Source organism: Plectropomus leopardus, chromosome 4 (genome assembly GCF_008729295.1).
Source record: "Plectropomus leopardus isolate mb chromosome 4, YSFRI_Pleo_2.0, whole genome shotgun sequence".
NCBI classification, from domain to species: domain Eukaryota; kingdom Metazoa; phylum Chordata; class Actinopteri; order Perciformes; family Serranidae; genus Plectropomus; species Plectropomus leopardus.
Window position 1 is genome coordinate 7,117,634 of NC_056466.1, and position 23,993 is coordinate 7,141,626.

Consider the following 23,993-nt stretch of genomic DNA (forward strand, 5'->3'; position numbering starts at 1 on the left):
CTAATGCCTGGAAGAATCATTACTACCCAATGGAAATGTTATTCGCTACTCCATCAAAAAGGATGAACCTTAGATACAACATATAAGCAACGGTAGATATTTCTAGTCCGCTGAGAATATAAAACCCTGTGGCTCAACTTTTAGTCAGAAATCTAACATCATGCTAAGAAGTTTCAAGGTTGAGTGACTGCTGTGTTTCCAGCAGCATTTTAGGCACCAAACAGGTTTTTTGGGACCCGTTACTGTATGTTCTTATAAGCACGAAAAGCGGAGATATTGCTGCTCTTTCTCCTTGAATTGAGTATTTTAAGCTAAAGCATTTCAAGTTTCAACATATTCGGTACATAACATAAATGTAACGTATTTGTAGTTTGCAGAAATGTTTTTTCTGGCGTTTGGGTTTTAGATTTTGTTCTCAGCTTGAAAACAGTCGTCCTCAGGGGGGGAATAAAGGTCCGTTCAAGCTCATTACAGTGATTTAGGTTGTTAGTCTGTGTCAGCTATGCTGGAGTAGACACAGCTTGCATTTTGTCAACAGTAAACTGTGTGTCTTTGTTATCTGTGTTTGTTCATCTGTAGACACACACACACACACACACACACACACACACACACACTGAGTATGTGTGTATGGAACAGTGTGACCATCCATTTGCCAGACACTCTGTTGCTCTCTCTCTCTCCGTCTCTCACTGTGTTTTTCAGCTAAAATATGATTTTGAAAGAGAACCATCTGTGTTATCCCTGAGGAAAGAGAGAACATCTCTAGTTCATTTCAGGAATGTCTCAGTTTCATAGTTTATTAGTGTCATCAAACAATTGTCACACACACAGTTTTTATGTGCGGTTGTGTTTACAGCAATAGCCATCAGTTTAAACAATGTTTTTCAGAGGGTATTATTTGTTTTTTTGTCATTTACAGCAACAAAGAAGAACATGGGAAACCTTTGTGTTTCAATTATTAACCATACATTCATATTGGAAACATTATTCTTACTGTACTTTATGTATGCTGCAGATTTAAACATTGATACCAGTCTAGCTGATATATTTGTATTTGGCACATTTTGTATATCAGTACACTCTCTGTCTCTAGTTATTTAAGACAAACTCCTTCTTAATGGCTCCCTTTGCTTCTGTTTCTTCAGACATTTTCTCAGCAGATGTGTGTGGCCCAGATAAGGAACTGGATGTAGAAACCTGTCAGTGTGTGTGTCGGCGCGGAGATCAAACTCAAGACTGTGGACCTAACCGACACCTCGACCGTAACACCTGCCAGTGCGTTTGCAATGTCCCGCCTGCTCCCTCGTGCCCGCAGAACTTCATCTTCAACAAGGAGACGTGTCAGTGCACATGTAGCAAAACGTGTCCGAGGCAGCAGCCCCTCAATAAAACAAAGTGTTCCTGCGAATGCAACGAGTCGCCAAACAAGTGTTTCCTTAAAGGAAGGAGGTTTCACCCAGCCACATGCAGGTAAGGAGGAATGTGAAGGGCTCAGTATCAACTGTTGCCACTTTTGGGGTGAGAGTACTTTGTCATTTGGCCAGAAGAATTTTTTGTCAAGGCAGATTCATACCTGATCTTCTCTGCCACCTGAAAAATTAAGTATATTGTTGGAGGTGATGGTGAATTCAAGGAACCGGTTATATTTCACTTGTTCAGTGGTTGCATCATGCTAGAATGAAGTCAACCCCCGCTCAAACACACACACACACACACACACACACACACACACATTGGCAATGTTAGTGGCTTTGTTCAGCCAGAGGGAAGCTTTGGTCCGGCAGTGTTCGGTGGTTATTGCTGTGAACCCGGTGTGTAATACAAGACCTCAGTGCGCTAATGACTTCTCCTAGCTGTCAGTTAACCATTTCCTCTCCCCGCACAGAGGGAAACACACACACATACACACACATCCATCCATCCCGTCCAGTCTTGACCCTTTGTGACCTTGTTTGAGAGTGATTTATGAGTATAACGTAACGGTAGGAATCTAGTGTCTGGGATCTGGCACTGGTGTGTATGCAACTGTTAGTGTGTGCGTGTTTAAAAGTGAGCGTGTGTGTCTATTTGAACTCTTGTGTGTATTTCATCATGGGCCCATAGATCTCTTTAAGTAACCATGGCTAAATGTTCTGTGACACGCCGTGCAGCCAGAGAAGCAGTGGCAATTACATGCCAGTCCCAGACTCTTTGTCGTGTTGATGAAGTGAGCAAATGCTACGTAAAACAAAACTCCATCCCTCTAGTGCTTCATGAGTTTTTTGGGAATTTCATGGATCCACTCCTTGTGTAATCATTCAATAGGAGACCTTGACTCTGGGCTGGGGTCAACCAGATATGAGCGTTCGAAGGCCAGAACTCATTTTCAGCTTCAAGCTGTTATTTTGTTGCCACTACTGACTTACACAGCATGTACATGACAATTTTCATGTCCAGAGATTGAAGTTACTTAAATTCATTTATTCTTAGGGTTAAAAGTTCTCTGTCAAAGGTTTTAGGTCATGTTGTTTCTTGATGCCAAAATAACTGCGTCAGAAGTAAAAACACTTTGACATCCTGTTCTGGTGAAAGCTCTGGTTGTTCAGGCATGGGTTATAAATCACATAGTAGCTCTGACGGCTTTAGTTTTTACTGTTATGAAGTCTAAATCTTAGTTTTAACCTTTGACCCTCAGAACACACAGGAAAGTGGTGAGTGTTTGTCTTTGTGAGGCAGCAGTGGTTCTCAATCATTGTTCGCAGTGTTTGGCTGTACTCAAAACTGCAGGCTTTTGGGACACAGAGGATCATGAATGTAGACTGTAAGGCTACATTCCAGCCTGCTCTCATTCTGAACTTGTAAAATAGCACCGCTCTGTCAGTGCTCATGGCGAAAGTGCACCACGCCAAAAGGCACCTTTCATTTGCGCATGGTCGCCGTATTATTATATTGTTATTGTTGTTATTGCCGCATCTGGAACATGGCCTCATGGAACCTGTCGCATGTACATGAAACGCAGCAGGATATTGTCAGGTTGTAACACTGCCAGAAATTACATAACACAGGGAGCGTGAGGGTGCCTATAGGGTGGATTGGAGGGGAGGTGAATGGGTCAAATAAACCTGGACTTTGATGCGGGAGTCCAGTGTTCGTTTACCATATGACTGTGATGTTTTTTCTCTATATCTTATCAAATGCCTCCAAACACAAAGTAACATCTGTGACTTTATAACCTAAATCTAACCATCCGTGCCAGCATGCGCATTGGTTGGCATCCAGCCATAGGTTACCATGTGCTGTATTTGCCTAAACATGAGCATGTGCAGCGCCATCCCACCATGTGCATTTGTTGACATCCTGGAGGGTAAATAGCCTACGCAGAAGGATACCTGATTGATATGTAGACAAGCAAGTCCACTGACAAAGCAGCAACATGTGACAAGTTGGGATGAGAACGTGTTTTTACATTCACATTATAAGCAAATGTGATCCACGTCTGATTTTTTCTAATCATGCGAAACAGATTTTTTCACAGTAGCATGGACAACATAAATCCAATTTTTTTCTTTTCAGATCTGGGCCACATGGCTCTAAATCTGCTATATATTCGATCACCGGCCGCTGTGACTGATGTAAGAATGGTAATATCAGAGCGGTCTGTTGAAACCAGAAAAGGCACGAGTAGCTGCGCTGCTGCAGGGATAGGTTGCTCTCTGACGGGGGAAGCTCGCATACATGCCTTGACAGCCTTGTCGTGAGGTGTTGACAGAGATATTGGAATGTGGCCCTGGACATCATTAGGTTTGGAAGAAATCTTCCTTTGTGAAACCCTTCACATCGCAGTCCCAACACTCCTCCCTCCTCTCTTGATGCCATCCACACCTCTTTCTCCACAGATTTATCTGCAATAACCGCTGATGGAGCTAGTGGACCAAAACAAAAAACAAAAACAATTGCTCCGTTGCTCTGAAGGGCCATTTCTCTGAAAATAAGTTACACACTCTCCAAAACAAAAGCACATGGCTTATCATTATGCAAAGTGACGTCATCAAACCACTATGGTGAACATTTGCATAATGTAACTTGTACCGCTATGACATTCATTTTTCCCCCAAATGCCTGTTTCAGAAGTGTGACTTCTATATTTCAGTGCCCATGTGTGTGACATTTTTGGTTGCATGTGAGCTGTCTGACAGCAGAGATCCATTCACACAGATGTAAGATTGCAACAATGTGAAATTTTCACGGTACCATAACAATCTCATCAGAATATATCACAGTTTCATGGTATCACGGTATTACAGAATGAATGTTATTATCAGTCAAAATGAGGCTAAAAGGAATGAAAACAGAAGGGTTAGATTTAGTTGAACAAATGTTTTATCACTAAAATTAAGACTTGAGCCTTTTTTTTTCTTTATTTATGGAAGTATATGCGAGATTCATTGCATTTTATTTCAATATTGCAGATAAGCAACAGTATGATGATCATCAACTTTCATATCACATTATACCATAAAACCGGTGTATCGCTTCAACCCTACGCTGATGTCAGATAATGGTCACATAAATGCATTGAGCAAATTCGTGCTCCCAGGAGGATGAATCATTTAGTTTTTTTTCTTTCAGTGTTATATATTAAGTTTTTTTTTCCAGTTTTGGCAAAAATAATTGTATCAACCAACTAATTTATGAATAATCTAGACTTTCCAACATGCCCACATTGATAAAACAAAAGCAGCTGATACACAGTTTGTGTATTCACCAGGTTATTTGGTTAATCTTCTTCTGCACTCAAAATTAGACCATTTTATATTTGTGAAAGAGATCCAATCCTGCAAAACAAATCGATTTTACCTGTTTTTTACTTACTTAACCTGACCTGCTGCAGATATGTTGCTGCTTTATTTGTTTTGAAGCCTAATACTGTTTTTTTTGTTTGTCTTTGCAGTTGTCTCAGGCCACCCTGTGAGGTCAGAAGGCGAAGGTGTGAACCAGGTTTCTCCTTTAGCGAAGAAGTCTGTCGCTGTGTACCGTCCCACTGGAGACGTCTGGAATAACCGCTAACATGCTAAGTAAATGCTGCAGAGCAGATAACAAACTTAACAAGTAGAATTAATCACCCATCCTGCTGCTGGTCATGAGTATCCCCATCAGCTGTGATGGCAGCTAAGTGTGCGGACCCTGATGAATGTGGGGAAACCTTAGTGACTGGAGCGCAGATATGGGAAGCTCTGGTGATATGAAGGTGGGAAATGCACTGACTCGGCTATGAGGACGTTTTAATGGGAGAGCGGCTGATCGGAGCCCAGAAACAAAATGAAGGACCGAAGGAGAGAAAGTCAACACTCGACACTTGTTTTAAAATACTGTCTAAATATTTTTTATATATTTGGGGGGTTTTGTATTAATTATGTCTCAGTATTCTTATGTCAGATATTGATTATATAATTTATTAAATGTTATTTTTCAACCTCTGTTCATTGCAATTTCAATCTTTTTCCATGAAAATACACTGTGATCAATATTTTTGTATCATGTATAGTATATGTGTAAAATAAAGTATACTGGATGTTATATATTGTAACATTAGTTTGTCTGTTCTGGTGCATGTTATACTGAGGTTATTCTAGTCTTAATTCACCTCAGCATCAGAAAATAAACACTCAGTGGTCTAAAAAGTTCAATGGTAAAATATGGGGCGTAAGATAAAAGCCACAGCTAAATTCAACTCGAGTCAACTCATTTTTTGCTATGGCATCATGGATACAGAGTTGGAGGCGGTCTTTTCATTCCTATGGCAACAGCTGCATTTTAAATCTAAAGGCATTATCGAATTCATGTTTTCCTATTTTTTTTTAATTCCTCTTCTGGGTTTGATTCTTGTCATAGCTATGCATTTCACAGCCAACTCTTAACAATACAATTCAAATTAAAAACATTATTACACAATGATAATCTCAAAAAGAAGTGTATTTACACTGTAATTGATTACGTCATGCAATAAGCTGTACATTGTTTAATGGAAAATAAACTGAAACCTATAGCTGACTGTTAGGACAGATACATTCAACTATATACTATTAAATTGGAATATGTTAAGAATCACTGTAATTTAAAGAAAATGGGATTTGCGGGTGTAAACTTTCAAAATACTGGTTCTTCTAGGAATAAAAGAAAAAATGCTCTTGTAGATTGAATACAAATAATGCACAACACTAACTTATTGGAGTATTACCACATTCAGAGGATCCTGGACAGTTAAGACCTGTGAGTCTCTCTTATGGACATGTTATCAAAAAACTAACCATATTATTGTTTCCTCCTCATTTCCTTCCTGGACATTCTCCAGGAATGAGTCGTCCTCCCTGCGGCTACACACACGGCTGAGTCCAAATGAAGGTTAACATCATGCAAATATGAAAACATCCATCAGCTTTTAAATTAAACTAAGATGCTGATGCTTTTCACTGCTGAACAACCCAGCAGTTAAAACTGACCCACTCACTGTCAGGCTCTGTCAGCTGGGTATGAGTCTGTGGTTTTCAGGGTTCTGGCAGACAGCGATCTCAAACTTAATTTGCAGTTTGTTTATTTAATGCATATAAAAAAGTTTTATCATGTTGTATAAATATAGATAGTGCAGGTTTGGCAGAAATGTCAAACCGTCCAAACTGACTGTCTCTCTCAATCACACACACACACACACACACACACACACATTCCAAATCTGACATGAGCACTGTATACCTTTATCTGATAGCCATGGATGAGAGAGAAAGGTGAGGTTTTCTCTTTTCTGTCTCCTCTTGTATCACTATCTGTCTTTCTGTTCTTCAGCTTGATTTATGCTCTACTCACACACACACACACACACGCACACACACATGCATGCCAATCATTCAGGCACCACAGGTGTGTGTGTGTGTTAGCATTTTTGCTCCAAGTGCAGCAGAGCAGAGGTTGATGTTTGTGTGTGTGTGTGTGTGTGTGTGTGTGTGTGTGTGTGTGTGTGTGTGTGTGTGTCTGTGTCTGTGTGTGTCTGTGTCTGTGTGCGTGTGTGTAGAAAGGACGTGCTGCTCCAGAGGTTGATATACTTCATAATCCACTCCAGATGTAGAATGTTAGCTGTTGAAGCACCATCACCTCTCATGTCAACCCAGCTAATGTGTGAGTGTGTTTGTGTGTCTTTTAATGTGTGTATCTTTGCCTCTTTGTCCCACCAACAGAGTCAGACATCAAAATAAACTAAGATCCAGTTTCAAGTATCGAACACGCAAGCACACATACATTTATTATCTCATACATGTTTCAAAGTGAAAGTGAAAAAATTTCATTTTTTTCTGAATTGTTATTTTTCCTGAAGGAAATGTCAATTAGATTAAAATTAGATTACAGAGGTGCTTCAAATGTCAGAAAATCACAACATTTGTTCTCTGTCAGATGCTTGTTGTATTGCAGTATTATATAAGGTATGTGGTCTGCATGGACAATGTCAGCCTGGTCTAACTTCCAGGGCGTCAAAAATTGCTTGGTCAGTGGCCCTCAGTATCAAATACAGACCCGTAATGCACTCTTTAGATGCACCAGGCTTTCAGTCAAATCCAAAGTAAACCCGACCCGGTCATTATTTGATGGTTAGAATGACAAATGTAGTTAAAAGAGTGAGAAAGTCCACTTAGGTGAATGCAACAACAGGACTTTGACGCAGGAAACACTGTAAGTGTGAATGTTAAATTCACATTAGTTGTTAGGTAAATCAATTGATAAAACTAATGTCAATCCTAATCTTTTCCCAACCCTAACTAGGTAGTCTTCTTGCCTAAACCTATAACCGCTGCCCCCCTGCAACAAGGTGCAAGGTAGAAAGGCTGCCCTGCTTCTGCCCAAGTGTCAAAATATAGGTAGGAATGAAACCTACTAAAACCCACCCCCTCAAAAAGAAAAAAAAACCCGATGTGCTGTTCTTTCAAATCACTCTCAGAAAGAAATGGAGCTATGAGATGCGGTTCCTTCCAACTAGTTTTAATTCCCATCACTATCACTAATTAGCTCCCCTGCCACTTATTTTTAAGTTCTGGAAAAGAATTGTGGTTACATAGGTTACGTTACGTTGCATAATAATATGAATTATAATGCTTCACTTTTTGTAGGTATAAGAATAGTTAGAATAGTATTAAAATATTTGTGATGGTAGGGATGGTGAGGGTGGGGGGCAGCAACAGCTGATTTCCAAAGATCAGCTGAGGGATTGGCTGAACTGTTGCGATCACAACATAACGAATCCTGACGGGAGAGATTTTTTTCATTATTCACCCTTTATAAATCCTAAACAGCAGTCACAATAATGATTTGAAGTTGGATTTTGATCATAATTTAAATAATGCCACAAACTATCTCAATGGAAAGACAGGGAGACAATCAGATCCATCGAGCAATGATTTTCCAGAACTCCTGTGTCATCTGAGATGTGTCAGTTTCAGCTATAGCAAGTTTTTTCTTGAATGTCAATAAAGTCGAGTTTTATATGCTCATGAAGGGTTTACAGGCAGCCTGTAAAACTCCACACAGGATGTACAAACGGCTGCCTGGAATCTGATGATGGGAGTTCAATAGTGCACAGTGAGAAATTTTTAAAAAAGAAGAAAAAAAATGTGGCCTTAAATCTCTTTAAAAAGGAAACCCGGTCTGATTGAGACACTGAGTTAGAGGTTCATACAGTTGCTCAACATTTAAAAAATGACGAGGTCATTATTCAACATGGATAATGTTGTGACTCAGTTTAAATGGAAATATTTGTTCTGGTGCTTTTCCTTTCTGTTACACAACTGGTGACTGTTTCATATCTTGTGTAAAACTCATCCCTCAAAGAAGTTATTAGTTTGGATCATACAGCCTTAATAATTTATTGACTTCGTGAAGTGAGTTTAACTTCAAACATGGATTATGTGTTGAGGATTTGAACAACTGAGCAGTGATTTATTGATTTTCACTGATAGTACAGGTGTTATGGGGACAAGATGTCAGGGTTTTGCAGAGATAATGAGAAACTGGTACTGAATGAAAGGATTACTTTCTGAGAGATGATGTTGTGTGTATATCTGACAGATAAATTCATTCTGGATTGTCTTGATTTTGGCTACACTTTCTGTATGGAAGAAAATGTAAACTCTGGCAATAACACTCACCAGACTGTGTCTTTATACATATAAGAAAAAAAATCCATAAATAATCATAGTAACTCACTTATTGAGTTGGCCTGTTTTGTATAGTCTTATTTTACACCATTGAAGTGCTTCCTTTTTTCTTTTATTTGTTTGGTTTTTGTTTTAGTCTCCAGGAAGTACCAGGAAATAAAGGTGGGACAGTTGTAGAGGCTCCAACACACACACACACACACACACACACACACACACACACACGCACATACAGTACAGTACAACACACCTCAAGTCCCTCCATAATAAGGAAGGAAGGTGACCAGGAGCTACCCAGGTCTGCCGATGAGAAGATAAGCTGTTGGCACACACAGTGTGAGATTGTGTGTCTGTATGTTTGTGTGAGTGAGTGAGTGTGAGAGCGAGAAAGAGAGAGAGAGACAGAGAGAGAGAGAGAGAGATGTGAAGATAAATCTCGGTGGCACAGAGAGCAGTTCACATCATATATTACAGTTAGGTCCAGTATTAACAATCCCACTCCCTTCCTGCCATTCAAACCCTATTTGACTTATGACCTGTGTGTGTACAAGTGTGTGTAAATGTGTGTTTGTGGAGAGACAGAGAGGGAGAGGGAGAGAGAGAGAGATGAAGGGAGAAGTGGAGGGAGAGAGAATAAGAGTCTATACAGGAGGGAAATGGGGGTACTGGGTGTGTCAGCTGCTACGATAACACAATAGAATGAGACGCTATAAGTGTGTGTGTGTTTGTGTATGTGTGTGTGTGTGTGTGTGTGTGTACAATGTGCTTGCCTCATTAGAAAGCGATTGGCCTCCATAAGAAATGTGGACTGGCATGTTATTATAAAGTTACAAAGACATGAAACTCAAAAAGCCTAACTCTGCCAGGCATTTCACTAAAAAATAAATAACACTTGTTCATACAGAAGTGTTTTCTTACCAGTATTTACCGCCGACTTACAGCTAGGAACAAACAGTCTTTTCTCTGACCTGTAATAAAAGTCATCTACATATTTAACAGCTTGATTTGATTTCAAAACTGATATCTGATTTGATGTTTGGGATGGAACAAAAATCACTGGATTGGATAGTTACAGCAAATTCCAAAAACCTCCATGTCTGACTTGAAAATAAAAAGCTGCGGATTGGATTTAAAAACATTTTTAAAAAGCAGTTCTAAAATGGAACTGTTAAAAAGTAGCTCATCTAATTTCATCCAAAATATTTCTATAAAGCAGAAGTTGAAAGATACAATAAAGATACAACACAAAATTCACTTGACAGTTGTGTTTTCATGTTTTTTTTTAGGCAGAAAGAAGACTTGGAGTGTCAGTTGCTCTCTTTGTGTCTCAGTCTGCCTTAACAAGCTCTCTTAAACCACCTGATGTATCCATTTTACTGTGGCTCCCACTGTTTTATTGTCTCATGATGGGCTAAATGCTGATTTATTCTACACTGGAAAGAATTAAAGTGGAGTTTATTTAGCATAAAAGTAGTCACGTCTAAAAAGCCCCATTGAGCCTGTGTGTACACAGACGCACATCCTACACATCAGGTTTTTATTTAACTGGTGAGTTTGTGTCTCCTGTGGGTCAATAATATTCAAACCGTCTACTAGCTGTGAATAATTGTAAATGAAGGCAGCAGAGATTAAAAACAGCTGTGTGTTTGTCTCTACGTCTGTGTGTGTGTGTGTGTGTGTGTGTGTGTGTGTGTGCCCTGCAATTCCAAGTCCTAATCTTGACATCCATAAAATCATCTTAAAGTGTAACGAGCTGTCTGACAGAGGCAGACTGCAGGACTTTACAGATGCAGGAGTAACTAATTGTGTGCAATGCTAAAACAAACAGCAACATGTTGAGTCACAAAAAGTCAAAAACTCTGTCTGTCTTTTCTCATTCATCCCTGACAATGAATCTGTTACATCCACTCATTGCCTCACTGTGTCTTTGAAAGGTTCAACCAACACAGGGTCTTGAAAAGTGATGATATATGACCAAAAACTCAAGTGTAACACTTTTGTTTTTGCACATAGATTTAAGTTACAGACTTTGATATTTCTCTCAAATCTTGATCACACATTTGTTAAAATATGTATAAGTGAGCACTTTTCCTTTTCCAAGCTAATCGGTCCACCTCACAGGTGTGACATATCGAGATGCTGATTAGACAGCATGACTACAGGTATCCCCGGGATGACCACTGCAAAAGTCCGTTTTAAAGTGTGCAGTTTGATCCCATATGGACTGTTATCGTAAAATGTTTGTACTCTTTCCTACAAAAGTAATGCACCCAAATTCGAACATATCCAACATTTTTTTGGTATGCTGGGATCCATGTTGAATGCACTCCTAGGACTAAACAAGAAAGCAGCCCTGAGCAGTCTCATGAGGATGCAAGTTGGGGTTTTTGATGGGTCACAAAAATACGGACTTTTCACAGGACTCTCCCCGTCCGGAGGCTTTTAGTCAAAACATATGAGTCATTTTAAGGTACATCCTTAAAATGTTTCTGTTTCTAAACCTAACCATAGTAACTTTATGTTAATTAAGTAAGTGTACATGAAGGATGTAGCATTATTCACGGGGCGCTGATTTGTAGCATACAAACTGTTGTGTGTGAATTTTCGTTACAAAACAAAATGTCACAGATATCCCAAATTTTGAGGGAGCCTGCCATTGGTCCACTAGAACTGATGTGCATGAACTGAATGTTCATTTCACTACCTTAAGCTGTCTCTGATTTTGTTTTCCTGAATTTGGCAGGACATCCAACAGAAATACACCATGGTATTGCATTGAATAAATACTTCAGCATAACATCTCATATGTCACCCAACATACATCACATACATGTCACATTCACTACCATAGCATGCTATACATATTAGCACACTAAGCTTGTTTGTAGATGCCAACCTTGAATTTGGGATGCAAACATCGGCCTCCTGGGTGAAAGTCCTGTGTTTGTGCGTCTCAACCTCCCTTTAGGGACTTCTTCAATACTTGTCGAACATATTGCACTTTATCAGCTTTAAGCTTCATCTTCACATCCCCCTTAGCTCTTGTATATACAGACTTTTACTTTTTGTTTGAATTTGTGATCCTATAACCTGCAACAAAGGCTTGAATTAAAAATGGATTAAAGAGATCTTTCATTTAGACTGAGGAGTACTTTTACAAAGTCTTGGAACAATCCATTAATATTCCAGCTGCAACAACAGAGTTGTGGACAAAGTTAAAGAGGGTTGAGTGCGTGTGTTTGGTCAATGGCAGTTTAAATGAAAGGTCAGTATGTGATGTAAAAAACCTGGTTACAGTGAGTACCTCTGAAACCTCTTCACCATTTGACCTTCCTCTAACACTGAGCATGCCTGTCAGATGGGATGCCTATCAGCCAGAATATGTTTTTTATGTCACATCTCTGAAGCACTCACTGGCTGCCGTGATGCACTGTGTGTGTGTGTGTGTGTGTGTGTGTGTCTGTGTGTGTGTTTGAGAGAGACAGAAACAGAGAGGCAGAGTTACTACTTCTCTCCCCTGGTTATGAAAACACAGCGACCGCCAGCACTGGCAGACACTTGGTCTAGCTAATATTAAATCCCCAGAAAACACACATTATTCTATATAAGGTCGTCCGTCCTGAATTCTAAACATGGGAATGAAACAGTCAATCACATGGGACATAAAATATTTAATGAACACGAACCTTTATTTATGGCGGATCACCTCTCACATCATTGGGAGAATGTTTTCAGTGGGATCTGCTGGAGTCCAGGGGGATGTTCAGGTTCAGGGAGGTTGTCGTATCAAATATTTGACATCTTGATTCACTTTATTAAAGTACTGTGTGCTTAGTGGAGCATTATAGCCTTCAGCAGAGTAAGGAAAATATGCATAAGCACACATGTAGAAGGAGACAATGAAGAAATGTATGACGCACTAGCTGGTAGATTCATTTATTTATGCATTACGAATGGCTGAATTCAAGGTCCTAAAACACGTACTTCATCTGAAAAGAACCAGAGAAGGAAATGAGACCCAACACATACGTTTTTGCACACATTTTGCAGCCAAACAGTTCCATCGGACATGGTTTTAGAGCATGAAAGTCTGCTTCAGATGGTTAAGAGGGGAGGTTGATGGGTCCAACAAGCACTGCATTTTGACTCAGAGAGAGTTCAAGACCAACAAACAACAATAACAGTTGCAGTGTTTCCACACAAAGCCAGGTGTTTTTTTTATTGATTCACTTCTACCTTTCCAGTCATGTTTGTGCCTCTAAGGTGGGCGTTTTCTTGTGTTCTCTGCAATCTTTTCCCAACCATAATCAATTAGCTTTGTTGCCTTTGCCTAACTGCCGACCCCTTCTTATCACCGCGTTCATACTACTTAAAGGTGGGTGTTGTTTTAGTGACATCCGCAGTCTTTTTCCAACCATAACCAAGCAGTTTTGTTGCCTTGCCTAACTGCCAAAGCTTCTCCATCAAGATAGATTCCTAAAGGGTGCCCCCAACATCATTTTAGCAACGTAAAGTCCTCTAACAAAGCAGCAAAATATGATGAGCAGGGATGTGACAACATTGGCCTGTTTAACCAATGTTGGGTTCAGCATAGTTTGCGGGTTGCCCTGTTATTGCTGCAGAGACAGCAATGCAGTTATGATTCACCAACCCAAGGTTATGGAAAAGTGCTTTGCTTCCAAAGAGTATAGTGTTTTGAAGAAAAAAAAGAAAACAATGTTGCAATAACTATGGTCATATTGCAAAATATTGTTATCATTGATCACTGTTCACCTCGACTGTTTAGCCTCAATAGCACCGTGGCCCCGACATGTCCAGTACCAGCCAGCAAGCTGTATTGTAGCTTTCGACGCTTAGCAACAAGACTTAAGCTCCGGGAAACACACCAGAAAGACGCCTAAAGTGCTTCCAGACACGTTAATGTCACAACTGTTACTCATACAAAACTGTGGCCAACACAGTTTGACTGGTCCTCCCAAAGAATGTAAGCTTTCTCTGACCCATTGATGAGGCCTAAGTCAAAAGTTACAGTGAACATTTCTGCTAAGATGCATATTGTGACAGAACTAACAGTGACCTAAAAAAGTTCAATAGTTGAAGATCAGAAACTGATTTGAAATATATTTGTGTGGCTCAGATGTTGTAACCTACAGAACAAATCAGTGGCCAGTGCCCCCGCATGTCCGTCTCTCTGCCAAATGTAGCTAGATACTGCCACCTGTTGGTTTGAGTAAGCACCCTCAGAGGTTTAACATCAACACCAGTAGGTAATGGTCTTTATCCAAATGTGTTTTTAAAACAATGATGTTGAATCAAAGTGAAAACCTTTACAGAACATCAGTGGCCTTGAACTGCACTGCTGCCAGCAACAATGCCATCTGTCTGTACAAAATAACTAAATGCTGCCATCTTGTGATCTCACTGAAAAATTACAACAGACCAGGATGATACCTGTGCCATGGATTTTTATTGATAATGTTTTATTTATTTATGCTTTAATTTAAACAAGAATAAAAAAGTAAATAAGGATAATCTTTTACATTGCATGTGCTGCATGATGTTAATTATTCATTAATTACCATTTTTTCTTTAGAGTCCCAAAAAACAGTATTGATATGAAATACTGCCAATGCACTACTGTAGTTCATGAACAGTTAAAGAGTAAACACCAAAATATCAACTTGAAATACTAAAGGCATCAAAACACGGATTTTGCAGTGGGTGTAAAAGTGGTACTGATTAACCAGGGAGAGGGGCCCCTGAAAAACCTGGAATAGTTTGTTTTTGCTTGAAATGTTTTATTTCTAAGTAGTAAGTGCCGTAACTAAATAGAAATTTAGCTGAATGAAGCAGTTAAAAGACTGAAGTTTGTATTTGAAAAGATTTGGCAGTTCTCTGAAACCCTTTTTACCTCTTGTATGCACAATGTGTTTTAGTCTGCCCCTACACTAAAGGATTTGTCTCTAATGCTGTGTGAGTGACTGCTTATGCTGCTGGCTGCTGCACACTTTGACCTGTATAAGATTAGACAAAAAAAACACATTTCGGTTACCTACGTTATGCAATTAGAGCAATGCAATATTAAGGGCAAAGCATTCAAGTAGTAAAGGAATAGATTATCACATACCAAATTATGAAGAACTGTTATGTTCAGACTCATTACATTCCCTGAGCATCGATTACTGCCAGTTTGTCTCAGCCCTCAGCTTGTGATTGACACCAAACGCGCCCCTTAGCGGGTTTATGACTCACATCAGGCTTTCTACTAACTGCTGCATAAACCCATCCACAGCCATACTTGACACTAAGAACAACCGACATATTATAATAAGCAAGAAAATCTGCGTATCATGGGAGGAAGGGGAGGTAGACAGATCAAACAAAACTGGACTTTCATCCGGGAGACAACAGATCAGGTCGTTTTGTGACCAAAAGTCAATGTGGTTTTAAAGTAACATTACATATCTTACATACTAACACTCGTGATGTACTAATATAACGTTACGTTATGAAACACACACTTTTTTATTTTAACCCCAAACATGATCTTTGTTCTGAGCCTGTCACTCAGCGTTCTGTTTCTACATGAATTAACCAACAGTTAAGTTTATCAGACAGTCACTCTGCTTGGTGCTCCGCTGTCCCGTGTAAAAAAAACAGAATGCTCAAAGTACACTATACCGGTATGAGTGTGGGGTACATTCAAACAGCACGCCAAATCTATGAGCGGTCAACACATTCTCATCCCAACATGGTGTTGCTCTATCAGTGACCTTCCGCGTCTACTCATGACATTTCTGGGATCCTTCTGCGTCAGCTGTCCACACTGCGGGATGCTGTTACAGTAATGTCAACAAATGCACATGTTGCGGGATGAAGCAGCATGATCCTTATGTTTACACAACAGCACAGATTGTCAAGAGGGTTGGGATTAGGAAAAAGGGGCATATGTTAAGGTGTAAAGACCCTCCCCACACACACACACACACACACCTACACGCACACACATATCTACATGGGGAGCAAACTCCTGAATCCTGCACAAAAGTCAATTGTTTGTGGGACCCATCTACCTTCCTACCCTCCCGCACTATAAACACACTCATGCTTCTTGTATTATGTGGTTACAAGCAGTGTTTTTACCTGATGCTGTCCTTCAGTGTTTCATGTGCACATGTTTCGTCCTGCCGCGTTCTCAAGTGACACCGCCCATGTGCATTGCTTGTGGACCCTCCCAGTGCCCTATGGCTGTTGGTTGGATGTGGATGGTGGCTTTTGGTATCAGGCTCGTACGCTGGAAGCACAGACAGAGCGGCGCTGTTTGACGAGTTCAGAGAGAGAACGGACTGGAGAGGTCCAGTTTGTACTAGAATGTGCTTGAACATTTGGTAGTGAGTATTCAGCTAAGCGTCACAAAAACACGCGAAGGGGTGCCCTGTGCATCAATATGAGATGCTGAGGGGCGCAACAAAGGGTTGGTATTTTACGACCTGGGATTGGGAACAGGTTGTTATGTCATGCTGTCACTGACATAAATACACGTAGCAGAACACACCACCCACATCAGCCTGGCAGGACTGACTGATCTGACTAAGATCAGTGTGTGGTGCGTCTAACCCTCATCATTAACCTCTTCTACGGTAGATTGATGAAAGTTAATACGCTGCGGGAGGGCCCAGCCTTCTGGGACTGTATTTGCTGTTACGCAGCAGGTGGTATCCCAGCATTCACTTCTTTGGCTAACGCTTTTTCATTTGACCTGCTGGGTTAATTAGCAGCTGCAAATCATTTTTTGGTATTTGTTTTAAGCTACGGGGAGTAAGTGCCACATGAGAGGGGTTTACTGAAGCAGCTAAATTCTCATAATGTCGGCCACATTGGCAGTCACACAGAAGCACTGAAGTAACTGCCAAATACTTTCCTAGAAAGGTCTTAACAGCATCTGCTCCAAGTCTGTTTTTTTCTATATTACATCAAGCGGAGAGCCCACAGTCCTGACAACAGGGTCATCCCAAATGCTTCACTCATGAAGAGGTTACTGAGTGTTTTGCTGAGGGACGATTTACGGTGATGGGAGGCATTACCGAAATGGATGGTCAGGTCGAAGTAAACTGATCTTTAATCACCTCCCCAGCACTAAAAAACACCCCCTGAAAGCCAAAAAGCCCTCAGATGTTGCTTCCAGCAGCTCAGTGTGGGAAACAGAAAATGTTTTTACTCTAACTTCTGCAAATAAAAAGCATTATTTCTACCTTATCTTAGTTATTACAGAATTAAAAAAATGTTTTAACCCAAAGTAGAATGTGTGTTATGTTTTTCTATTGATTTTTGACAGTACAACTATAAGCTTAGTGCAAAATCAGCTTCAAGACTTGATATAGTAATGTAATTTTCAATAATATTGTACATTATTGTGAAGTATTTAAATTTAAACATGCTACTTGCTGTAAAACAATTATTGTCTGTAATGATCAAAATCAGACCTGCACAATTCATATTTAGAAATAATGTATAGGGATTCTAAATTGATACATTACTTCTTAGTACACCAACAAAAAAAATCCAAAAAAGTCCAGTTCACACCTCTTTTGTTCCAGTTTGGTTTCCAAAGACTCCTTCAAAATGTATCTTGCTCTTTAGCTTTCTAAAAATCAGTAATCACCAGCTAGTTTCTAACTTTGTCTGTTTGCCATCTGGTGCTGGGCGGGGAGCATCCAGTATGTCAGAGTTTTTTTGTTTTTCGTTTTTTTTTCTGAAACAGCTACAGTGTCTGTAGGAGTATGCAGGCCAGAAAACAAAAACAATGGGCTGAAAAAGGGGAAAACAGTAGAAGTGCAGAACTGGAGATAATTCAAGATGAGTTTGTCAGTATGAAAGACAACTTTTACATTACGAATTGTCATTTATCCATAGTTATTTTTTAGTGCAGACTGCACTTAAAACTCAATGCAAACTAATCTGATGAGAGGAAGAAGTGCAGGTGAAGAGAAGGGCAGAGAAGCTCAGGTGAGGGGAATGAGGTGATTAAGTAGGAGAGCAGACTGACTGACAAACGAGGCTGATGCAGAGAAGCTGTGTATGGACAAATGAGGGGAAATGCTGCAGGAACACAGGAGGAGAAAAACACAATAAACAGAACCTTTTCAACTGAATAATAAATGGACTGGGGTGAAACAAAGACAGACTAACTACTATAGGCAACTTGATTCTCAAGTCTACGACAGATAGAGCTTTAGTCTGAGATTCTTTGCACAATGACTTTTGCAAAGATTTGATGGAATTGAACAAATGACATAACATTAAATATCACTGTTATATTTGCTTTCAGGATTAGGTTTCAGAAGTGGGGGACACAATGAAATGAAAAAAAAGACAGAAATATAATAGGCATAATATAGTTGGATATAGTGGGGATACTTAATAACAAATTTAATATTTAGGCTAGTTATTATGCACATGAATATGGAATTAGAATGGCAATATAAGTTTTACACCGGGTTCACACTGGATGCGAAAGCGCTGCAAAGAGCACTGATTTTTCATAAAGCACTGCCTACTTTCTTTCAGCACCCGTGTGACCATTCACAGTAGACGTGCTTTGAGCACTATTACCAAGTGTTTTTTGTGTCTGCACCTATTCACACATTCATCGCAGCACTGCTGACAGTTGTAATGTGGTTTACAGAAACATACAATGAGAATATTTTTTGAGATGATTGGGTTGTCTAACTGCAGGGAGTGTCTATTTTCAGAGAAATGGGACTTTGGGCAATAGGCGTTTTTGGGATAATGTTCTGGTCGAGAAATGCGGTTTTGGAATCGGACATCTATCTGACCTATGGGGCTTCAGAAATAGGGCTGCAAAATAATGGACGGTCCCCTGTGAGGGTGGAAAAATAAGTATTGCCTCTCACATTGTGATTGGTGTGCTGTGTTGTTGTTTATTATCTTAATTTTTTTAAATAATTCCAAGCAGTGCTTCACCCCTCTGTTTATCCATTGCACATCAATAGAAAAAAAAAGAAAAAGAAAAAACGGTTCTGTTAAAGCAGTTGTCAATGCAGTAAACTTTAGTTATAGCAAAGTTACTGTTCATTTGGAGACTGTTTGAGATTCAGCACTGAGCAGTTGTCGTTTTAAAGCAGCAGTGGAGATGGGGCCGTGGATCGATCTATCTGTCTGTCTGGGTTTGTGTAAAACCAGGGAAGCGAGTCGTGTTTTCCTGCTTCCTCAACATTCCCATCCCGGAAGTTTTTGATTGATCCCGAGCGCTGTCGGATCGGAAGCTCAGCGTGCAGATGGGAATGAGAGGCCCCTCGTCACGGCCTGTCAATCACAACCACCACCCACCCACCCACAAACACTCACACACACACAGACTCTGAGCAGCTTACACACTTCATAGACTTGCCTTTTCCCTACAGGAGAATAACCACAAGAATATTTAGTTCCCCCACATTACCAACAGACACACTTTCACACATACACTCAGAGAAAAGCTCAGTCATCTGGCCTCTTTCTTTCCCTCCCTCTTTGTCTCTCTCTTCTGTCATGTGGTAAATCTTTGAGGTTTTTGACAAGAACACAAGTAGTTTAAAAAAAGAAAAAAAAATCTAGTTTCATCACCATCCTCCTGATCACGCTTTGAAAACATGACGGTACGCTGATGTAAGATGTCTCCAGCTAACCAAACAGCGATAGAAAAGCAATGACCATGTCTGACTGAAACTAATAAAAGAAAGAAGACACAAGCTTTTTAAATTGAGTCCACTAAGGCGGTGGATGGAGCTCAAACAATTCAAAAGTAACTAGTATTATCAGGCTCACCCTAACCTCCTAACCTGGGTGTATAACAGACAGAGAGGACCACACAGTGTAGAAGTTATAGACAGCAGAGATTACAGCCAGAAAGTTGTGAAAATTCCACACTTCGGAAGAGAGATTTACTGAATTTTATGCATATCGATAAAACCAAGTTACAGATGTTAGTCAGTCCCTAAAGGATTTTGCAGGCTGTTTTTGTGATTGTTGTGATCTGAAATGTCTAATGTTGTGGCAGTGTTTCTAAAGCAGTGTGTCTAAGAGTTTCTAAGTTGTGATGCAAGTTGCAACAGAGTTTTCTTTTATTAAGTTACAACTATGTAGGTTTCACATAATAATATGATGCATTTTCAGAGCCTCTATTGATGTAAAATAAAACAAAATCTTAGCTGGTCCAAAGTTTTCTTTGTCATCTCAGTCAGAACCAGTCTGGAAGATTTAGAAAAAGCAAGGTCGAAGAGGATGAAACGGGCTGATCTGATTGTAAAGACAGTGATCGACAGGAAGAATACTTTACATTTAAAATGAGACACACACAGATAAGAGTGTGACCACCGAGCATTTAACAGCTTCACTGTCAGGCGAGCAAGAGTCCGGTGTCCCGATCCCCGACAGCATCAGAGTCAGGCGAGGGAGAACCCAGTGTGCCTCTGACAGCCTGACAGCAGTTGTGACACTTTATAGTTTATAAAGCTCAACACTTCCCACAGTTACTCAGTACTATAATCTGTGTCCAGTGTAATCTGTTAAATTTCATTGTGCATTTGAAATGATAAGTGTCACTATAAAAGACATTAAAATTTGCTATCGCTGTGCTGCAGGAAAGGGCTTGCAACTGCTGTACGAGTGCAGTGCAGAGTGACAGCGAATAACTAGCCAGTGGGATACACCCACAGGAACTCGGCTGGACTGGCCACCACAACAAAAAACAGAGAAACTCAAATTACAACACAAACAGTGAGAGAGTAACTTTTTCTGCTGATGAGGCCATTACTCCACTGTACAGTTTCTTTACATAGCAATAGTTTGTTGTATTTATTTAAGCCCTCTATTTTTCATACAATACTGTATGATACAAATATTTGTGTTTTTTGTTTTGTTAATAGTAAAGATAAAGTTTTAATTCTCATAGTGAATGAAATATCATGCTTTATGTAAACCTCGACAGTAAAGGATTTCTTGTCTGATAGGATTGCCAATTATACTTCAGTGTACTTTGAAAAAATGTTTCCCAGAGACATGGGAAAATCTAGAGAAATGCTTCACACACTGAAATCAATATCTTGCTCATGGAAATGTTGCTGTGACAGTGTTTTGTGCTAATCTGATAGAACTAAAGGATTTTTTCAACAAATGGAAACCACAAATCTCCAGCATTGCAAAATAATTCTTAAACTTGCAAGTCTGCTGCCTTCAGAAGGTTTTCTCTTTTACTTTATCCTCCTTATTTAAATATGTTAATCCAGTCCTGGGGTTTTCCCACCAGCATTTCAATATAACATGATAGTTTTGGCTGTTCCTAATTGAGATCACCACCAAACTCTCATAAACTGGTCTTTGGATCTGGCTTCAATCTGTGGACAGATTGCCCTCAGCATTCTCAGATTCCTCACAGGCCTCAGTGTCATTACAGTGATGCTACTGACCTCACCCCGACCAAAGAGCTGAGAAAACACAGAGAAGCTGAGGATGCAGTCTCTGTTCTCCTTCCATTTCTTTTCAGTGTCATCTTTTCAGCTGCATCAGTCTCAAGAGCATGATTTCTTGACATGCAAACTCACACACAAGCATTAACAAGCTGTTGATTGACATATTTGACCTTTGAATCAATTGTAATAATAATATTATTAAGCATCCTGTTTTACATTTATATGTTGAATTGCTAATTGCAGAGCCAAAACATGTGGTCTAACATGTTGGCTGGACACCTCTCCAAAAATATTAATTTGGGAAGTTTGGGAATTTTTCAAGAATTGTCATCTTAGGACTCATTTATACTGCCTTTTGTGGTTGAAAAAAGATTACGCCAGTTTCACTGTCATCATACCCAGCACAGATACAGAAAATAGATGGCACCATAGAGGGCAGAGTCAAAAGTTTCAGATAAAAAACAAAGCGACAGTAGAGGTCAGATGGTCAGTGGATGGAGTTTTTTTCACTATATTATTGATTTATTCCATTCAGCCTTTCTCTAAATGCCCATAACACCTCATACAGGAGTTTCTGGTTTGAACTATATAACACTGCCCCCACAATCTTTGGTGGTATTGCTCCCCCTTCATTCGCACCTGTAAGCTCTCAAAAATGCACACAGAAATGGACAAAATTAATGGAAAGTACAGACAGAATTTTCCATCCATGTCGGTATCTAACGTTGAGCATCAATGAGCCCTTACTGTGGTGGAATGGTTTCTCTGTGGAACTGGAAGCTGTATGTTTGGAGGCAGTAGTTCCCTAGTAGGGTTCAGGGATTATACATCCCATCTGGCCTGACGATACCCCTGGGTCCCTTAAAAAAAGCTAGAAAATGTTGCTGGAAAAGGATGTGTGGAATACCTTGCTTGGCCGACCATCACCACAAGCTGGCAGTGATATGGAGGTCATACATACTTTTGTTTTTTCTAGACTTGATTATTGCAACTCTTTGTATTCATCAGTCAGGAGCAATTTTCACAGCAAGTTTGTTACTGTGCTGTGAGGCTTTTAAAGTACATTAACACAACAGAGCACATCACACCTGTCCCAGCATCATTGCACTTGCTTCCTCTACATCTTAGAATCAATTTAAAAAAATTATGTCTCACTTTAAAAACACAAGACTGAGCTCAGAGTATATAATGGATATTTTAACACCCTATGAGCATTTATGTGGTCTGATATCATCTAGACAACAACTATTTGCTGTTACTGTAGAGATACAATCATGTACATCTCTATCTATATTTATTATATCATTTTTTAAACTTTTACACTGCTTCATGTTTTGTTTTTATAGTTACTTTATTGTTTTTACTTTTGCTCCATTTACCTGCATGTATTGTCTTGTGAAGCATTTTTCAGTTTGTTCTGTTTTGGAAAGTGTTATATAAATGCATTTATTATACAACATTTTATAGAGGTAGTATCAAAAGTGATCTGACAATGAGACTCAGATAATGATGGGCCAAAAGTAACTCATACACTGCACCAAGTTTCAACAGGATTGCCTCATTTGATAGAGAATAAAAAAATATGATGCCATCAGAATTATATGAAAGATCATAATCATATAAAGGTTTTGCACATACTGAAGAATAAGCCAACAAAATGTAACTGTTGGTCTGAAACAGGAAACAAAGGCCTTACTTTTCACCACACTGTGGCACTGAACACGAGAGATAAATGTGAATCATCTGAAGAATAAATGAATATCTTGGTGGACTGTGACTACGTAGCTGTCAGTTAAATATCAAAGCGATATTGATAGGTGCTGGTTAGATTGCTGAGGTGGAAGTGACACATCATATTAACTCTCGTTAGTGTAACAAGGTCATTTTTTGTGTACTTTTTGAGTATTTGTAAAAATCTGTAATTTAGTACTTTTTATCACAAGTATCATACTCCATTACATTTCAAGTCACATCCATCATCTCTGATATTGTGTATGCTAGATCAGGTATCATCAACGAAGCAGATGGAGGAGGACTTGCAGGTGTCTGCAGAGTGTCGCTCAGACAGGTGAGTACAACAACAAACTCTTCAACTCACTCCCTGGATGAGAATGTCAACAACAACAGCGTTGTCAAACAACATTGCCTTTGCACCCACAACCACAGCAACAATCACTGTCTCCCCGACACATATTTCTTTACTGTTGGTTTAGGCTGTAACTCCACTGGTCAAGTTAAATGGAAGTGAAAGTGATTAAACGCTGATGTTAATGATTCTCTTTTATAATGAATGTCCATAGGGAAAATGCTATTTTGGCTGCATAGTATTTTTCAAATTTTATTT

The 23,993-nt window shown here is 39.6% G+C and overlaps 1 protein-coding gene across 1 annotated transcript in view; it reads left to right on the forward strand.

Annotated features, from left to right (window-relative positions):
• Positions 1–5,780, forward strand: part of vegfc (vascular endothelial growth factor c) — a 49,067-nt gene extending 43,287 nt beyond the window's left edge. The window contains exons 6-7 of the mRNA XM_042485461.1: positions 1,149–1,473; positions 4,934–5,780. Coding sequence (XP_042341395.1) covers positions 1,149–1,473; positions 4,934–5,042 — 434 coding nt within the window. The 3' untranslated portion in view covers positions 5,043–5,780. The remainder of the gene's footprint in view (positions 1–1,148; positions 1,474–4,933) is intronic.
• Positions 5,781–23,993: the final 18,213 nt, after the last annotated feature.